General features: G+C 38.5%; 1 protein-coding gene across 7 annotated transcripts; it reads left to right on the top strand.

Annotated features, from left to right (window-relative positions):
• The first annotated feature begins 361 nt into the window (after positions 1 to 361).
• LOC18430403 (transcription termination factor MTERF8, chloroplastic) lies at positions 362 to 18,825 on the top strand. Of its 7 annotated transcripts, XR_016041406.1 has the most exons (5): positions 362 to 592; positions 703 to 1,083; positions 1,800 to 2,554; positions 13,817 to 16,354; positions 18,607 to 18,825. XR_016041406.1 is itself a non-coding variant. In XM_020664985.2 (3 exons), the coding sequence occupies exons 1-3, from the start codon at positions 397 to 399 to the stop codon at positions 12,503 to 12,505; spliced, it is 1,680 nt and encodes a 559-aa protein (XP_020520644.2). In that variant the 5' UTR covers positions 362 to 396; the 3' UTR covers positions 12,506 to 12,727. The 7 variants fall into 7 exon arrangements, 2 of the variants coding, with proteins under 2 accessions (XP_020520644.2, XP_020520649.2); XR_016041405.1 differs by lacking the exon at positions 18,607 to 18,825 and having other exon boundaries at positions 362 to 588; positions 13,817 to 14,655; XR_002280300.2 differs by lacking the exons at positions 13,817 to 16,354; positions 18,607 to 18,825 and adding an exon at positions 12,273 to 12,727.
• Positions 18,826 to 19,072: the final 247 nt, after the last annotated feature.

Here is a 19,072-nt window from a genome sequence, read left to right as displayed (position 1 = left end):
AAGAAAAAAACTACTGTATGATATGGCCAAGTGTAATATTACTTCAAGTTACTATACCATATAAAATGTGATATATATTATGGTAGTACGACTACTGTGAAGGTCATTTTGATAAGAAAAAAACCAAAAAATGAAAAAAAAAGATATGGACTAGGTTTAGAAAAGTTTGATTTTTTTTTTCAATTAAACTGTAATTAAAGTATATTTGCAATAATTACCCTAGAATCTTTTAGTACACCTGTACTTCGCGAGAGAGTATATGCACAATATGATCCTGTGGGTGCTCATACCCCCGCGCTCTCTCTGTGTTGCATTTACCAGTGCAACGTGAGATTTTGTGATAAATCCACTAGAATGCATATACCGGCAACCAAACCAAAGCGAGAAGGAAAGAGCATGGCTGCCCAAAATGTCGTCTTCATTTCTTTTCGCTCTCCAATTCAACCCCCATTTCATGGTGATAGGCTTACACCATTTTCTCTCTCCTTTGCTCATCATGAGACGATACCCTACGCTCTCTCTATCTCCTCAATGCTTTCACAATGTTCAAAGCAGTGGCCTTCTTCTTCTTCGTTAGACCTTCATACGGTAGGTAAGCCCATAAAACCCTAATAAATACAGTTTAAGCTGTTTTCTCTATCTAGAATTTAGCATGTCGCTTATCTCTAGGTCTCAGTGTTTTGCTTCTTTTGCAATGTACAGGAACCAGACCTAGGGCTTCTCTCTCTGTTTCGAGGAATTGGGTTTCTGGAGAGAGAAACAGAATATCTGCTGCATGAAAACCCTCTTCTTCTGATAACCCCAGTTGAATCGATTAGGTCGAGGTTAGAGTCTCTAATGTCCATTGGAATCCCAGAAGCTGCTCTCCATTGTTTGATTGATGAAAGACCAGAGATTTTGACGGCTGAGGTCTACACGTTCCTCAAATTTGCTGCACAGAACTTGAAAGGAATCAAATCAGAAAGAATTGAGCGTCTTTTGATTGGAGCTGAGCTTGATTCTCTCTCTGATATTTCTACAAGAGTTCAGTTGTTTATCGATCATGGAGTTCCCCATGAAAAACTGGTTCAAGTTTTGAGCAAGGTCAATCTCAAGAAGGTTTTCTCTGAAATGACTGTCGATGAAATTGATAGGGTAATCACATTTTGGAAACAGTATGACATTGACAACCATTGGTGTTCCTGCATAATTCGACGACCTGCTCTGTTAAACCTCGATCTTGAAATCTTTATCATCCCTAGGATTGATTTTCTCTTGAATCTTTGCAAGGATGAAAGCTCAGTGAAAACCCTAATCAATCGATTCCCCCATGTCTTAGCCTACACTGTCAAGCATGTGGAAATGCACAGCAATTTTTGGAGAGGAGAAGGCTTCTCTGATGCTGAATTCTTCAAGATTGTGGAGGTTTATCCTAGTATTTTTAGTGTGAGCATAACCAGGAAACTTAGACCTAGGGTTGAGTTTCTCAAGAATTGTACCTTGAATAAGGATGACCTATTCAAGTTTCTTATCAAAGCTCCATTGTTTCTTAGCCTCTCACTTGAAGGGAATTTAGCCAAGAAATTGGCTTTCTTGGTTAAGATGGGCTATGAGCCTCGTACAAGAGAACTGGCCATGGCTATGGGTTCCACAACTAGAACCAGTAGCGTGAATATGCAGATGGTTGTTAATGTTCTTATGAATTATGGGTTTTCTTGCTCTGATATATTGTCGATGAGCAAAGTTCATCCTCAGATATTGCAATACAACCATACATCATTGGAATTGAAGATTGATTATTTGATCAATGTTATGTGTAGGGATACAGAGGAGCTGTTATCTTTTCCTGCTTATCTTGGGTACAAGCTCAACGACAGGATTAAGAGGCGCCATGAGATTAAGACGTTTGTAAAAGGAAGGAGTTCAAGTTCAAATCAGTCGGACCATTTTTCACTAAACAAACTTTTGAGCGTGCCTAGTAAGAGATTTCCACATTTCAATGCAGACTGTATCATCTGTTGATGCTGAGAATTAGAGTATATAAACTGTGAATGTGTGTATATGCAAGCTCATTGATGCAGATTTTGGGGGTTGCTTCTTGATAAGTTTTTTTGTTCTTGTAATGTCTTTGGAATTTTGAACCATTTGCAATGGTTTAAATCTCAAAAACTGAACATTTATGCTACTGTAAGGCATGTTAGATGTCACCTTAAACTCTTGATATTTCAGGATCTAACATAATTTGAGTTAGGACGTGTTTGACGACTGGGACCTGAGATATGGGGCATCCCAAGTTCCAGCCCATGCTTCAACTTCTTAATTTGGTTATGCTCCCCATTCAGGGTGTCGTAAGTGCGCACTCTTTGAAAATGAGGTGTGCACCCTTCCATCTACCACTAAGAGAGCGGTGCTTTGGGACAATAGGGAGCTCATCCCTCTCCTTTTATTTTCTATTCGCCTTAGAAAAAGCCCTCATCACCCCACCCAAACTCTTAACCGCTCTCTCTCACTAGCCAAGCTTGCTTCGTTCCCACTAAACTTCGTTCCCCCCTCTTGGTTTCAACCATGATCTGAGGTAAGTTCGTCTCCTCCTCTCTTTGTTCATTTGGTTATTGTTTCTTCTGTCTAAGTTTATCCTGTGCATGATTTGTTTTACACTTCTCTTGTTGTTGTTTGGTATGCATGATTTGTTTGTTCTCTCATATATATATATATATATATATATATATATATATATATATATATATACATGTAGTGTCTGATCCGTTTTCCCCTGCATTTGTCGCGGTAATTTAGTTTATAGCTGTTGTTGTGGTCCTTTTATGGATGATATGTCTATGGTGAAACATGGACGTTGGTTTTTGTTGTGGTTTCATTATGCAATTGCTCTCTCTCTCTCTCTCTCTTCTTCTTTGTTTGGAGTGGTTTTGTTTTAAATTTCTAGAGTTTTGTTGCCCTTCCTCTGAATTCCCGAAAGAATCAATTTGGTTTTCTTTAAATGGTTATGAATAATGCTTGGTTCTCTGATATGAATCGGACTGGGTGATAAAAATGACATCTTTTAGTTGCACTATATGAATGATGGTAACTGGTATAGCTTTTTCTATGGGGAATCTTATGCGCTGATCATGAGGGAAACTGCGTGTTTTGCGGTTGTCATGCTTATATATCAGTTAGTCTTGGGTTGTCAATTTCATATTCTGGGTTTACTAATTTGAGCTTCATAAGATATCCTCTCGGCCAAAGGTTAACATTCTAAAAAAAAAGATATCCTCTCTACCCTAATATGTTCAAAATTGTGTTCCTTTTAATTTGAGTTGATACGGATTTATTAGTTCTTCTTTGTTTGGGGAAGTGGTTCTGTTTTGAATTTCTGGGTTTTTTTTTTAATTTCTGGAGTTTTGTTTCCCTTACTCTGAATTCCTGAAATGATGAATTTGGTTTTCTTTAAAGGTTGTGGTTTTATAGGGCTGAGACCCCAAACAATCAAAGTCAGACACAACTTTAAATAGTATGGGAATATGTTTTTCAGAACTGGAAATCTTTGTGATGACTTGAAATTTTATTTTCATATCTGATAATAAATTTTAAGGCTTAAAAAATATTGTAGATCGAGCAGATCTATGAACACTTTGAAATTTTTTGAAAATTGACGGTCCAAATAATGTTTGGTTGATATGAACAGGACTTGGTGAGAAAAATCACATCTTTTAGTTGAACTATTCGAATGATGGTAACTGGTATAGCTTTTTCTATAGGGAATCTTATGTGCTGATCATGAGGGAAACTGCGTGTTTAGGGTTGTTATACTTATATATCAGTTAGTCTTTGGTTTTCAATTTCATATTCTGGGTTAACTAATTTGAGCTTCATAAGATATCAGTATTTATAATGAATTATATGTTTTGAACCCAATATATGTCATTCGATTGCTTTCCCATTTCGTTATGCATGAGTGAGAAACTTCATCGTTATCTTCCTGTTTTACCTATAGAGACTTTATTTGTCTTAATTTTATGGCATTGTGCCTGGTTACATGTGTTTGACTTTGCTTCTCAGGCAGTAACTTAAAACCAATGGAGGCTCAAGTGCAGCTTTTATCTGAGATATTTTGAAAGATTTCCTCAATTATGGGGGATACTACGAGTTGCGTAGAATGAAGTTATTGATTGGAAACAAAGGGGTTTGTGAATGGCTCTTTGTTTGGCTTTTGTTTCCACAGAAATGATGCTGATAATGATGCGATTATCGCTTTCTACTTTCTTGTTCCACCAATCTAAATGGAATTATGACATTATGAACATGCCACTCTCATATGTAGTCATGGCAAAATCTTGAAGAGCTAGAGGGCGTTCTTGCAGTACATCATTTGATCTATTACCAATCACATAGTGCATATTAGATTGTCTAGCTCTTGATATTGTTTTGGTGGAGAAATAGGCAAAGTTTCAAAATTGGAGGTTTTAATTGTCTAATCTGGTTCCTAAAAGTAGTTATCATGCCATAAATTACCTTCATTCCGAACGTGGAATTATATATGGTCTGTTGCTCAAGAAGGTTCCATATCTGATTTGGATAATGCTTTGATAGCATTGAAGAAGAATGTTGGAATATCTACTGGGCTCAGCAGTCCCGTGTCAAATGGTTCAAACACGGAAACCAGAATACTGTGCTTTTTCTTAAAATCGCCGACTGCTGAAGGCGAGTCAATACTATAATCCAGCTTAAAATCGGAAATCAAATTCTAGATCAACTCCCACTCGTAGAAGGCGCCATCATCGTTTTTTTCTAGAACCTCTTCAAGGCTCCCACTAGGCTGTGGCCAAGGATGGCGGACCTATATTTCCTAACCATCCCCCCTCACTCAGTTGCATGGCTTGAACGCCCAGCAGAAATCCTCATGGCTATTTCTGATCTTTGGCCAAGACTTGGCCGCTGGGGCCTGATGGAATCCCAATTGCCCTATTTAAAACTTTTTGGCCCTCGGTTAAATCTGATATAATGGCTTTCTTCCTAGAGTTTCATCCAAAGGGTAATCCACAGGGCTATGAACACGACTTTTATCGCTTTGATCCCGAAAATCGAAGGGGCAGAGGAACTCAAAGATTTTAGACCAATTAGGCTCATCAATATTTCCTACAAAGTCCTATCAAAAGTGCTTGCTTTTAGACTTCGAGGGGTCCTTGGATGGGTCATTTCCCCCACCCAGGTTGCATTTGTCAAGGATAGACAGATCCTTGATGGTGCTTTGGTCGTACACGAGCCCATCCACTCAAGACACGTCTCTAAAATCCATGGGATTGTTGTAAAGGTGAATTGGGAGAAGGCCTACGATCATGTCGATTGGCGTTTCCATGACAAGGCTCTATCACACATGGGTTTCGGGGATCAAGGACATCTTTGGATAAAGGGTTGTGTGTCCAGCCCATTTTTCTCTGTTATGATAAACAGCTCCCCTAAGGGATTCTTCCCTTCCTCTCGAGGACACTGTCAAGGAGACCCCCCTTCTCCCTTTTTATTTGCAATAGTGGGTGAGGTGTTCAGCAAATCTACAAAGTTGAGCTTCTTAAAGGCTTCAAGGTGGGTTTCCAATGCCGCATCATCAGCCACCTATAGTGTGCCGACCACAGGCTGGTCTTTTGCGCCGCCTCCACTCAGCAGCTGCATCACCTTCTCATCTTCTTGAAATGCTTTGAAATGGCATCTGGCTTGAGGGTCAATATAGCCAAGACTAAAATGTCAAGGGTGGTGGTAAATCCATCTCTAGTTGGTACTTTTGCATCCCAGTGGGGGTGCACAGCTGGACTCCCCTCCACTTATTTGGGCTTAACTCTGTCTTGGTAAACCTAAGCTCAACCTTTGGAGTCACATAATAGATAAAGTTCGATTGTAGATTCGCGAGCTAGAAGGGTAGATTCCTTTCATCAGCATGGCACACCACTCTCATTAAGGCCACCCTCTCAACTATACCGATCTACTAAACGTCTCTATTTCACGTGCTGGCCCCCGTGGTGCGGCGTCTAGAACAACTCTTGAGAAATTTTGTTTGGTGGGGAAGTGGGGACAAGAAAATCCACCTCATCTCATGGTCTAAGGTTTGCTCCCCCAAGTCTCAGGGCAGTCTCAGGAGACTCAAGCTTAACAACCTTGCCCTTCTCAGAAAATGATGGTGGCAGCTGGCCACCAAAAGCAACCATCTGTTGCAGGATGTCATCAACTCCAAATACCGTACTTTGGACCCATCTTAGGTCCCTGAGTGCAGAGCCCACAGTAACTATTCTGGGGCCTGGAAATCAATCCTTTGCCCATACATTCCAAATCCAAAATCAGAATGCGCCCTCGCAGTAGTAATAGAACCCTCGTTTGGTTAGACCCATGGGTGGGCCATGAATCTCTAAAAGTCCATTATCCCAGTTTGTTTGGGCTCATTAGGAACCCACAGGCCTTGGTCGAATTCCAGATGGAAGTCTAGGGCTATAGTCAAAACTGGAATCCCAATTTTAGAAGGGCTTTGGCAAACCACAAATTGCAGCAGTTTGTCAGCCTCTCAACCTTGCATTCTCTCTTCCTCCCGCTTCAGGGCCCTGATAAACTAGTTTGGACCCCCACTCTTTCGGGAGTTTTCTCGGTCGCATCTTTTTATATCTCCTTTTCCCAACCCCAAACCCCCAATGGCGGTCAGTCTATTTCGGTTAGAGCCTGGTCCCCATTTATTCCTCAAAAAATTCAATTCCTCTTTTGGATCCTTATCTCCAAAAGAGCCCTCATAGTCAACCTCCTTCAGAGGAGAGGGATGCAAATCCCTAACAGATGTAGCATGTATTTGGAGGAAGAGGAGGCCAATGCCCACCTCTTCATCCATTGCAAAGTGGCCCTCCTCCCATTGAGCTGATCTCCTTCAATGGTCCCATTGGCAATGGGTCAAGCTCACTTCTCCCCTCCCTGGTGTAAGGCGGGTATCACTTTATGGAAGCGTCTGTGGCAGCTACCCTCTTGGTCATCTGGCAGGAAAGGAACAGTAAAATCTTCGCAGCCAATGGTCTAACCCCTAACTTTGATTGAGAAGATCAAATCCTTGGTTATATTCAGCCACTTATCCCTCTCGGACTTCCAACTCAATTGGCCCACCTTGTTGAACCTGTCATCCTTTGGAATACCTTGTGCTTCGTTGTGGAGACCCCAGATTCTGGCCAGATCAAGCTAGACTTTGATGGCTGCTCCTTGGGTAACCTAGAGCCAGCAGGCATCAGGGGTTTATTTCGAGACAAAGAAGGTGTAATTTTGAGTTTCCTCTCCCTTCCTATTGGTTATTCAGATTCCACTTCGGGAAGGCCTCAAGAATTTTGATTCATCTTGGGGCCAAACTCTAATAGTTGAAGGTGATTCCAAGAACGTTTTGGCTGGGGCCTCGAACAGTTCTTTGTGGCCTTGGAGACTGGATGATGTTTTTGATGAGAGATTCAACAACTTGGTACCTCGCAACTTAGTACCTCGATCCCAATACTTTGCTGCCACATTTGGGGAGAAGCCGATTCCAAGCCGACTCCTTGGCTAAGGAAGGGGCTTCCCCATCAGCTCAACGTAGGGAAGCGTCGTAGCACCTTTTTGAGCATGCGCCTTCCTATCTTTGCTTTTTGCCTATGCTTATCTTTCCTTCTGTATAGCATTGTCTGATTATTCCTTTTTTGTAGAGGGCACCCATCTGTGGTTTGCCTTTAAACTTACAACCTTTGTAATTCTATTTCTTTAAATACAATGTTAGCTCACTAAAAACAAATGCAAGAAATTGATGTGTCCTTAGTCATTGCAAAATGGAGAAATTATTTGCCCAAAAAAAAATATTGCAAAATGGAGAAATCATTTGCCAATTGTGAGATTACTAGCTGCTGGTGCCGATCCTGATGCCAGCGTGAGTACAAATGTGTTTGTATGCTATGAGTTATTTGGGCTTGTTCTTGGCCTTTTCTTTATGGAAAATTGATTCATGCAGGCTGGACCTCATTTCTACATATGTGATGGACCTCATTTCTACATATGTGGTCCAGAAAGTGTAAAGCATCTATCTTAAATATGGATGCAAGAAGGTGTTCCATCTAAAAACAATGGAAACTAATGGTCCAAATGTTTTCTTACTAGAATTGTTATTTTGAGTTTTCAAATTTTATTTTTTTTTTCACGTTCGTGATCTTCATGTTAGAAATTACATGTCCTTAAAAAATTAAGTCTTAAAATCTATCTCAAAAATATATTTATTAAGAAGCACGCATTTCTACATATGCGGGCTTGGCTGCATAGAAACCAGGGCCTTTCTTTATATTTACCCCTTGGAGAAAAGGGAAAAAAAAAAGGACTTTTCAATATGATGATAGCTAAGGGCTCATTGAGTATATTGTAAAGGAAAAGAATGTCCATGGATTTTTATGTTTTAGAAGTGTTCTCTTCACAAGCTAAGAGAAGTACCGGGAAATTCTCACCGGATTACTACCCAAGAGATTGAGGCTATTATCTTTTGTACGTGGAGGTCAATTATTTCACTCTTTAGATGTTAAATTAGATGGCTTGGGGTGAGTTACAAAGTTCGATAATTTTTTTTGGAACTTTCTGTCTATTCAATGACACTCTTACAACCACCCATTTTGAAATTTAAGGGACAATAACGATTGTGACCTCCATTTAAAACAGATGAATGATCTTTATGTAGACAGTCCGTTTTAGGGATGGGAAGGTTTCTATACTTGCCCTACAACATAGAAGATATATGTTTCCCCTACTATCCAGCCATCCAATTTTGATCGAGTGAGTCACTCACCTTTCAAATTTTGAACATTAGTTTGATTGTTTCCATTGTTTCAAAGGAGTAATTTTCAAAATTTGAACAGTAATTTCGTTCATACAATTTGTATAAAAAAAATTGTATAAAAAAATTTAAAACTTCATATTCATACAATTTGTATAAAAAATTAAAAATAAAATACTCTGGGGTGTCACCTGGACCATTAGTTTCGATTAGCAAGAAAATACTCTAGTGGACGTGCCATCTTCTCAATGGAAAATTTTTCCTTTTATACAAATTGTATGAATATGAAATTTGGTACGTGCCATCTTCTCATTGAAGCGAGTCTACAAAAAAATAGTAAAAATAATTTTTCGATAAAATATATTGACCAAAATACGCCTTGAAACTTTCAAGGATATTTTAGTCATTTTATTTTAATGGGAATATTTATTTTATAGTTTTTACAAGTACGAATTTAATAGAGGATTGGACACCCAAAATTTGGTGTCAATATTTTATAGAAAAATTAAAAATAAAATTGTGTATGTAGAGACATGACATTGTGATTGGGGCAATCTTTGCCCTCCATTCAGAATGGACGGTTGGATAAGTGTAAGTATATAAGTTTTATGTTGTATAGGAAGCATAGAAAGTGTGCCTTTTAGATATTGTCTACAAAGAGACCATTTATCATTTGTACATGGAGATCACAATCATTTCACTCTTTAGATGTTAAATTAGATGGCTTGGGGTGAGTCACGAAGTCCGAAAAAAAATTTTGGAACTTTGTCTATTCAATAAGACTTGCAACCACCCATTTTGAAATTTAAGGGATAAAAACAATTGTGACTTCCATATACAAAAGATAAATGGTCTCTTTGTAGGCAATCCCTCTTTTTTATTTAGTTTATCGTTAAAAGAGGTAATGAATAATACAGATACTAACAAGGCGTACAAGAAGGAAAAGAACATAGGGCCTCATCCAGGCTTATACAATGAAGGATGTTCTTGCTTTTAAATGCATGAATTGTGGTACTCATATAACAAAGTATTTGTAGAATGACTTATCATGAAAATTCGGGTCATCCATGAATTTAGGAAATTCAATCTTGGGTTCCTGTGTTTCTTGAATAAGAAACTAGAGTTAATAGTGCAAAGTGCTAATTAAATTACTATAAAATAGTTGGGTTACTTCTTGTACGTCATTACATTTTGGGAAATCTAAACCGTTCTTCTTACTTATCTCTTGTGGATGGCCTGTTAGATTCTCGTTCAATAAACCAATATTACCCCTCAATACAAATTCTTGAATGTATGGATTGAAAATACTACCCCTGAATACAAATTCTTGAATGTATGGATTGAACTAGTGAATTACCAGGCCTCCAAGTTTGATGACATCTAGGCGATACCAAACATAGGTTTCTAGGCTTCCTCTAAATTTGCCAAACACAATAATAATTTTCCAGTACATGGATTGTATCATCCAACTTCACTGGGAGAAAGAACTTCTAGGTTCCAAATAATATAGCCAAAAAGAATTTCCAGGTTCTAGATAACAACTAGTTTCCAGTTATCAAAGTCACCTTTAGGGCGTGTTTGATAACAGTTAGTTGCTTCCTGGAAGTGAGAAGTTACCTATTACTGTTCCTTTTATGTGTTTGATAAAAAATGGAAGGCAAGGAGAGAAGTTCTACTTTGCTGTTCATGTTTTACTTTTTATACGTAAAAAAAAGTTCCGACCAAAAGGTCAGAACTTGAAAATGGAAGTTCATAAAAACTTCTGCCCCCCGATAAAAAATGCCTCTTCCACCATTGAGAAGCGGTACGTAGAGAGCCCTCTCTCTGTCATCTCTCACACAGATTTTTACCAAGAGCCCTCCTCGCCAGTGAGAAGCAGCGCACAAAGATTTTTATCAATAGGTCGAGCTCCATTGTTCCTGTGTTTGTTCGGTTCACCAACCTCCCATCCGCCATTAACATTAGAGCTCCAAGTATGGTTCTTTTTCTTTTTTCTTCTATAAACCTCTTTCTCTTGCTAGGGTTTGTTGGATCTTCAATATCTGTATTTTTTGCCCTGATTTTCGAGATATGTTTATTAATGGATGTGTTTTTGCCAATTTATGTGATTTTGGGCTGGTTTTGGAGAAGTCATGAGATTTGTGGCATTTTAGTTAAGATGTTTTTGGGGATTTCCTGTTATTATAGCTTTATAAGTATCTTTATGACATTCTTCTTGGAGATTTCTTTTCTGATGATTTGTGATATCTGTGATGTCTTCCTCATCAAAGAACACATTGTTGTGTTGGATTATCTGTGCGCTCAGTAATTTGTCACTCTATTCTCGTGGAGTGAAGAGTGGGGTTGCATGATCTCAATATAGTTATTGCAAGAGAGGGGTTTGACTGAACTAAGTTTTCTATGAATAACAGTTCCAGAGATGGGGGTTGCACGATCTCAATAACAGTTCCAGAGATGAATAGACTGCATCATTTTAGTATAGCTTGATTCCTTGTTTCCTTTGTGAATAGACTGAACTAAGTATTTGGTTCGTTGTATTTGTATGTATTTTCTTCTAGAGGATAAGGGGATTCACTGTCATTGTGTGGTTGTGGTAAAGTTTCAGACTTTTATTGGTGCCATTATTTAAAGAAAATAATTGGATGGCTATCCATTATTTTTTGTTGGTGATGCTCCTATTGGCGTGGTGCATACCCTTTAGATTTGTTCTGGCGTGTACCTTGTGCTTCTATATATGATTGTGATGGATCTTGTGTCTTGTTTATTTTCATGTATGGGATACTTAGTACCATCATTATCAGTGAACAATGGTCGACTGCATCTGGAAATATGATGCATGTATAATGAAGTGGTGGTTCCAATGTTGTCCCCAGTTGTAACTATGGGACCCATGTGCCCTTCAAGATGCAATTGCATCTGGAAATGTACGTGAACAGAAAGATGCATTGTGTGGGCCTATGGAATGGCTTTTTATTGTCATGTTTTGATCACCCAATTGGTTATCAGACAATAATTTTGGTAAGTATTCCTAAAGTTATATTTGATCCAATTGGATAGGCAACTCAAAGACTGTGCAAAAATGCTTGGCCTACTGATGGGAGCAAGATTTTCAATTGGGTCAGCTATTCATTGAGGCCTCTCCTGCCAATATCAGTAGTTCTTGTAAACAGAGCGAGTACTGGTAGATTTGTTGTTACCACTGCATTAAACTAGTACCCCCCATCTCTCTCTCTCTCTCTCTCTCTCTCTCTCTCTCTCTCTCTCTCTCTCTCTCTCTCTCTCTCTCTCTCATTTTGCATGTTTAAGTTTCTGGTATTCGTGTGTGGATTTGTTATTATTCGTGTGTGTGGATTTGTTATTCTAGTCTTATGGGATTGTTTTTTTTCCTGCATGATTCATGGTTTTACTCATCTGCAAGAAAAAATTGATGGGTCTATAAATTAATTCTTTGTTTTTTGATTGGAACTTTGTTCCTGGATTTCTTGAAATCTTACAGGTTCGTATCCATTCCAGATTATTGGTGTTCAATGGTACATGTCCAACAAGGAGGAGAGAACTGTACAAGGAATTAATGGCTTTTTGATGTATAGACATAAGGATTTATCATATATAACCCTACGAGAAGGGCATTTGAGGCTTATTTGTGCAGTGTATTCTAATTGGAACTGCAGTTTATGCATTATAATGCCTCAAACAGTTAGGTGGAGTGGTTTAAATTTCTATAATTGATATTTGGAGGGTGGGCTAATGTTAATCAATTGAAACGGGCACGTTGGTCCTGTGAAGTTTGTTTGCAAGTTGTTTAATTGGTGGAATATGATGATCTCTTCACAAGAATGAGAATATTTCTGGTTTGTGCATTGGGTTCCAAAATTATATCTATGTATTGGCTGTTGCAACTGAAATTTTGTCCTTCAAGAACCGAGAAGGTCTGTTTTAGAGCATTTTGAATTTTGGGGTTTTATTGGTTTTTACCAGGTGTTTCAGATTGCTGGATAAGGAATTTTCTTTTTGCTGATTCCAAAATACCCCATTGTTCGTACTTGTCAGAAAAGGTTGAGATTGGGAATTTTAATTTGAGATGGGGTCGAAGGAAATTGAAATCGAAGGGGCCAATCTCTTCATTCTTGGGTTGCTTTGCTATTGATCCACTTGAGCATTAGTGTTCTTAAAGATGTCTATCACAGAGGTCTCAATTCTACACCGCATGGCCATTGTTCTGGCTTTGCTTTGGGTGCTTTCATATTATAATTACTGCCATCCTGTGGTGTACATCGTATCATTCATTTATATTTACCTGGTAAGTTTGTGTACTTCACGCAAATTCCTATGTATTGTGAGTGACTGTGTTATGGTTGCGAGTGACTGTGTTATGGTTGCTTCTGTTATTTACTGTTTTGCTGCTTTGCTTCCAATTGGATAGTGGGTGCTTTACATGTTCTTTTTTGGGGACTATTATTTGAAGCTTAGAATTTGAAATTTGTAATACAAATAAATCATGCCAATGTCTGTGAAGGAAAAAATGGTTATATTTATGAGTACCTCCTCATTGTGTAGAAGGTAGGTCATGACTTGTTGTTGAAGATTGTGTCATTCTTCCCATTGTTTCACTGATAATACTGAAATGTTTGATATTCATTTCATCTCTTAGACGATTCATTTGGAAAGTGTATTTGAGGGAAGTACATTGTTGCCTTTATACAAATGATAAATCACGGAGCACTATAATACAAATACTAGACAATGAAAAGATACGAATAGAAATTATAATCTCCCAACACTATAGAAATTCATTTGGAAAGTATATTTTGTGTTAAACTAGCCTTTTATTGATTTTTAATTAAGTATGTTTAAACTATTACAGGTTATTGTTGAACTGTTGTGTTCATTCAATTGCATTTTCAATTATGTATGTTTATACTATTACAGGTTATTGTTGAACATCAGTGGTGAATGTGAGCAGTGCTCAAGTTATTACAGGTGATTGTTGAATGGATTGATTTCTTATTGCTTGCATTGTGCATGTGTGTTTGTATAAAGATCGAGATTTTTTCGACATGAGGAAGTGCACGTCAGTCAGTGTGCGGCGGAAAGAGAGAAAAGAAAGGAAGCACCGTCGTGCGCGAGTGTCATCATGTGCGAAGTGCCGCCATGCGAACAGCAGTGTACATCGTCGTGCGCGGTAGAGAGCTTGCGCAGCAATAAGAAGAAAAAGAAGAAGAAAGTGCGCGCGGCATTAAGAAGAAGAAGAGATCGCTCGGCAATAAGAAGAAGAAGAATAAGGTGCACGTAGCAGTAAGAAACAGAATAAGAAAGTGAGCGCGTGGCAGTAAGAGGCAGAAAGAGAGCGTCGTTGTGCGCTGCATAAAGAGAGGCCGTCGTGCGCAACAGAGTTCACGCTGTTGTGCACGACAGGGAGTTCATGCCGCCGTGCGTAGCAGAGTTCACGTCATTGTGCGCGACAGGGAGTTCATGCTGCTGTGAGTGTTCTATTGTGAGTGCTTTTTGGCGCATGTAAGCCACTTGTATTCCTTGTCAGCCATTTGGATGCCACATGGATGCCATTTGTAACACTTTGGTTGTCACCTGCCAGCTGCCTCCCCTTTTGGTTTATAAATACTACCCCTCTCACCCCTCCTAGGACTTGTGTTCTCTCTCACTCACGAGTCCCCTTTCTAAAGACTTAGAATCATAACCTCTTGGAGCCATTTTGGGAGCTTGGGAACTTGGTCTTTGTAGGGATTTTGGGACACTTTTGGGTGCAAGTAAGTAAATCTAATATTCATGTCTCCATAGTTTTGGCTATAAGCTTGATTTTTTTGAATAAAGATGTGGCTATATTATGAAGTTTATGTTAGAATATGTATGTTTTTCCATAATTGTGATTCTTATTAGCATGATAAATTGAGCATTGAAATCATTTATGTTAGTTATGAAAATTTGTGAGAAAGTACCCATGTGCCTCTATTTGAAGATGAAAAAGGCCTTATGTCAATGTCCATCCTGGTTTGGAAGTTATTGGTCATTTCCTAGTGGTTTAGCATTAATCAGAGACATATTGGTCAGTGAACAGCCTCTCATAAGATATATAACAATTCTGGAATTTCACTGCAACCACAACAGAGACATATTCATACAAACAGCGGCATAATTCCCAAACCATAAAGAATTCCAACATGCTTCCAAAACCATTTTTGAAGTGAACACACTCGTCTTTCATTGAAAAGTGGTTTGAGATCATTTAGACACCATTTGGTCAGTAAACAGTTTAGTGCAAAACATGCAATAGTCTTGAAAATTCACTGCAACTCACAATAGTGACATATTCATACAAACAGAGGCATAATTCCCAAGCCATAAAGAATTTCAATATGGTTCCAAAACTATTTTTTAAGTGGACATGCCCATATTTCATTCAAAAGTGGTTTGAGATCATTTGGATACAATTTGGTCAGTAAACAGTTCAGTGCAAAACATGCAATAGTTTTGAAAATTCACTACAACTCACAACAATAACATATTCATACAAACATGGGCATAATTCCCAAACCATAAAGAATTCCAACATGTTTCCAAAACTATTTTTTAAGTAGACACACCCATCTTTCATTTAAAAGTAGTTTGAGATCATTTGTACACCATTTGGTCAGTAAACAGTTCAGTACAAAACATGCAATAGTTTTGGAAATTCACTGCAACTCATAACATTGACATATTCATACAAACAGGGGCATAATTCTCAAACCATAAAGAATTTCAACATGGTTTCAAAACCATTTTTGAAGTGGACAGACCCATCTTTCATTCAAAAGTAGTTTGAGATCATTTGGACACCATTTGGTCAGTAAACAGTCCAATACAAAACATGCGATAGTTCTAGAAATTCACTGTAACTCACAACAGTGACATCTGTGCACGGTGGAAAGAGAAAAGAAAAGAAGTGCCACCGTGCACAGAGTAGTGTACACCGCCGTGCACAGTAGAGAGCGCACGCGGCAGTAAGAAGAAGAAGATAATATGCGTTGTAGTAAGAAGAGGAAGAAGAGAGCGTGCGCAACAGTAAGAAGAAGAATAAGAAGAAAAGTGCTTGCACGGCAGTAAGAAGAAAAAGAAGAAAGCGCGCGCGGCAATAAGAAGAAGAAGAAAAGAGCGTACGCGACAGTAAGAGACAGAAGAAGAGAGTGAGCACGCGACAGTAAGCGCCAGAAAGAGAGCGTCGTCTTGCGCTGCATAAAGAGAGGTTGTCGTGTGCAACGAAGTTCACGCGGCCATGCACAATAGATTTCTTGCCGTCGTGCGCGACAGGGAGTTCATGTCGTCGTGAGTGCTTTATGGCCCATATAAGCCACTTGTCAATCACTTGGATGCCACTTGTAGCCTCTTGGTTGCCACCTGCCAGCTGCCTTCCCCTCTTGGTTTATAAATACTACCCCTCACCCTTCCCAAGACTTTTGGTCTCTCTCACTCATGAGCCCCTTTTCCAAACACTTGGAATCTCAACCTCTTGGAGCCATTTTGGGAGCTTGGGAGCTTGGGAACTTGACCGGTGATGGGATTTTGGGACACTTTTGGGTTCAAGTAAGTATATCTAACATTCATGTCTCCATAGTTTTGGCTATAAGCTGGATTTTTTTGAATAAAGATGTTGCATGCTATGAAATTTATGTTAGAATACGCCTGTTTTTCCAAGACTGTGATTCTTATTAGCATGATAAATTGAGAATTGAAATCATTTCTGTTGGCTATGAAAATTTGTGGAAAAGTACCCATGTGCCTCTATTTTAAGATGGAAAACCTCTATTTTAAGATGGAAAAGACCTTGTGTCAATGTTCATCCTGGTTTGGAAGTTATGGGTCATTTCCTAAAGTATGTCAAAACTGTAAACTGCATTCCAAGAACTTTGCATGTTTTTAATTGGGGCTGTTTACTGACCAAATGGTATCCAAATGATCTCAAACCACTTTTAAATGAAAGATGGGTGTGTCCACTTCAAAAATAGTTTTGGAACCATGTTGAAATTCTTTATGGTTTGGGAATTATGCCCCTTGTTTGTATGAATATGTCACTGTTGTGAGTTGCAATGAATTTTCAGAATAATTGCATGTTTTGTATTGAACTGTTTACTGACCAAATGGTAATCTCAAATCACTTTTGAATGAAAGATGGGTGTGTCCACTTCAAAAATGGTTTTAGAACCATGTTGGAATTCTTTATGGTTTGGGAATTGTGCCCTTGTTTGTATGAATACGTCACTGTTATGAGTTGTAGTGAATTTTCAAAACTATTGCATATTTTGTACTGAACTGTTTACTGGTCAAATTGTATCCAAATGATCTCAAACCACTTTTGAATGAAAGATGGGTGTGTCCACTTCAAAAATAGTTTTGGAACCATGTTGGAATTCTTTATAGTTTGAGAATTATGCCCTTATTTGTATGAATATGTCACTGTTGTGAGTTGCAGTGAATTTCATAACTATTGCATGTTTTGTACTGAACTGTTTACTGATAAAATGGTGTCAAGATGATCTCAAACCACTTTTAAATGAAAGATGTGTGTGTCCATTTCAAAAATGGTTTTGGAACCATGTTGGAATTCTTTATAGTTTGGGAATTATGCCCATGTTTGTATGAATACGTCTCTGTTGTGGTTGCAGTGAAATTCTAGAATTGTTATATTTTTTATGAGAGGTTGTTCACTGATCAATATGTCTCTGATCAATGTTAAACCACTTTTAAATAAAAGGTGAATGAATACATTTTCAAATTGGTTTTGGGACCATGACAGAACTCTTTATGGATTGGAAGTTAGGCCAAATTTTCTAAGAGGTTATCATACTGAAAACCCTGTTTTGTTATAAATTATTGAATATGCATAGTTGAAATGAGGCATGCTTATGATATAGTGAATGCTCATTAACTCTTGAATAATTGTGATGAGTCATGCTTGGGCATGGATGAATGCTTATGAGATATGTATGTGCATGATTGTAATAAGACATGCCTATGATAAGAATGTGTTATAAAACACTGCGCAATGGGACATCCATTGGTAGTGGGGATCTGATATGGTAAGACTGTGATATGGAACACTACGTAATGGGCAATCCATTGATAGTATGATGAGATACTGAGACTACTATATGAGGCACTACGCAATGGGTCATCCGTTGGTAGTGTAATATGTTGTAATGTAATAAGAATGTTATGCCGGTAGTTAAGATCTTTCCCCGACTCCCAATAATAGGAAGGGAGTTAGGATATGAATATGAATGTTGGGTAGGTCGTACCCCAAATCTTTAAGAGCACTACCTATTGGGTTACCCATTGGTAGTGTAACACTCTCTCGCCAGAAAAGCATAAGGAGAGACTCGTATCTTACAAGGCCACTGCTTATCAAAAGCCCCAAAACGCGCTAGGGATTATGTGTGTGTATGAAGAAATTACGAAATGGGTCATTCATTTGTCAGTCTTCCCTCCTAAGTCAAGGTAAAAGTCTCAAGTAACAGGATTTGGCTTGACCTGATTGATAAGGCTTGTACTTTCAGAGTAGACGACACTAGGATTGTCTGTATGCACTGTGTTTTGCCTGAATTACTAATCTGTTATTTTGATGAAAAGATGTGGTAAACTGTTAGCTCATGCGATGTATGATATTCTGACATGTGATTTACACTTTTTCCGCCATTGCTAAGGAATTGTGCTACATGACTCCATGTTATGAGACATGCATGGGGGATGTTTATGAATAGTATTGTATAGGGCGGAATACATGATGTTTGATCTGCTTATTGGGCTTTATAGCTCATTCTTCTGATTTCTCTATATAGAGCATCAGCCTGCGGTTTTTGAGAGCGGACGGCTGGGTAAATCGTGGCTGGCAGTTGAAGATCTGAGCTTGTCTATGCAGATAGTAGGTGTTTGATGGTGGAGGCCATATAGTTGTTTTGTTGAAGTCTTGTATGTTTTTTGTTGTTGGGCCTTAGTGCCTTGGACATGATTGTAATGAAATTTTGGAACCTGTATATATATAAATTGGTTTTATTTTATCCAGTTCTTTGTACCTTTGTGTTTGGGTTTTGGTTTTTTTTCGTGGTTTGCTTTGATTCCGTCTATCCAAAAGCGTTGAGCACACTCTCACAAGTGTGGTATTTGCTACTTTTGGTCACGGTCTCGCACTCTGTTGCCTTCCGGCTAGTACAGTAGGGATCAGGGGGTAAGGTCGTGATAGTTTGAATCGGCTAATTCCTTGGTGTTTGCATTTTCAATTATGCATGTTTAAACTATTATAGGTTA

Source organism: Amborella trichopoda, chromosome 9 (genome assembly GCF_054954075.1).
Source record: "Amborella trichopoda isolate Santa Cruz 75 chromosome 9, AtrichopodaSantaCruz75HAP2 v2.0, whole genome shotgun sequence".
Classification (NCBI taxonomy): Eukaryota; Viridiplantae; Streptophyta; class Magnoliopsida; order Amborellales; family Amborellaceae; genus Amborella; species Amborella trichopoda.
The sequence above is the reverse complement of the archived record's forward strand: the minus strand, read 5'-3'. Positions and strand labels throughout refer to the sequence as shown.

Coding starts and splice junctions, on each gene's coding strand:
- LOC18430403 (XM_020664985.2), top strand. CDS start 397: ATGGCTGCCCAAAATGTCGTCTTCATTTCTTTTCGCTCTCCAATTCAA. Junction 589..702: donor CTTCGTTAGACCTTCATACG/GTAGGTAAGCCC, acceptor TGCAATGTACAG/GAACCAGACCTAGGGCTTCT. Junction 1,958..12,272: donor CAAACTTTTGAGCGTGCCTA/GTAAGAGATTTC, acceptor GAAATCTTACAG/GTTCGTATCCATTCCAGATT.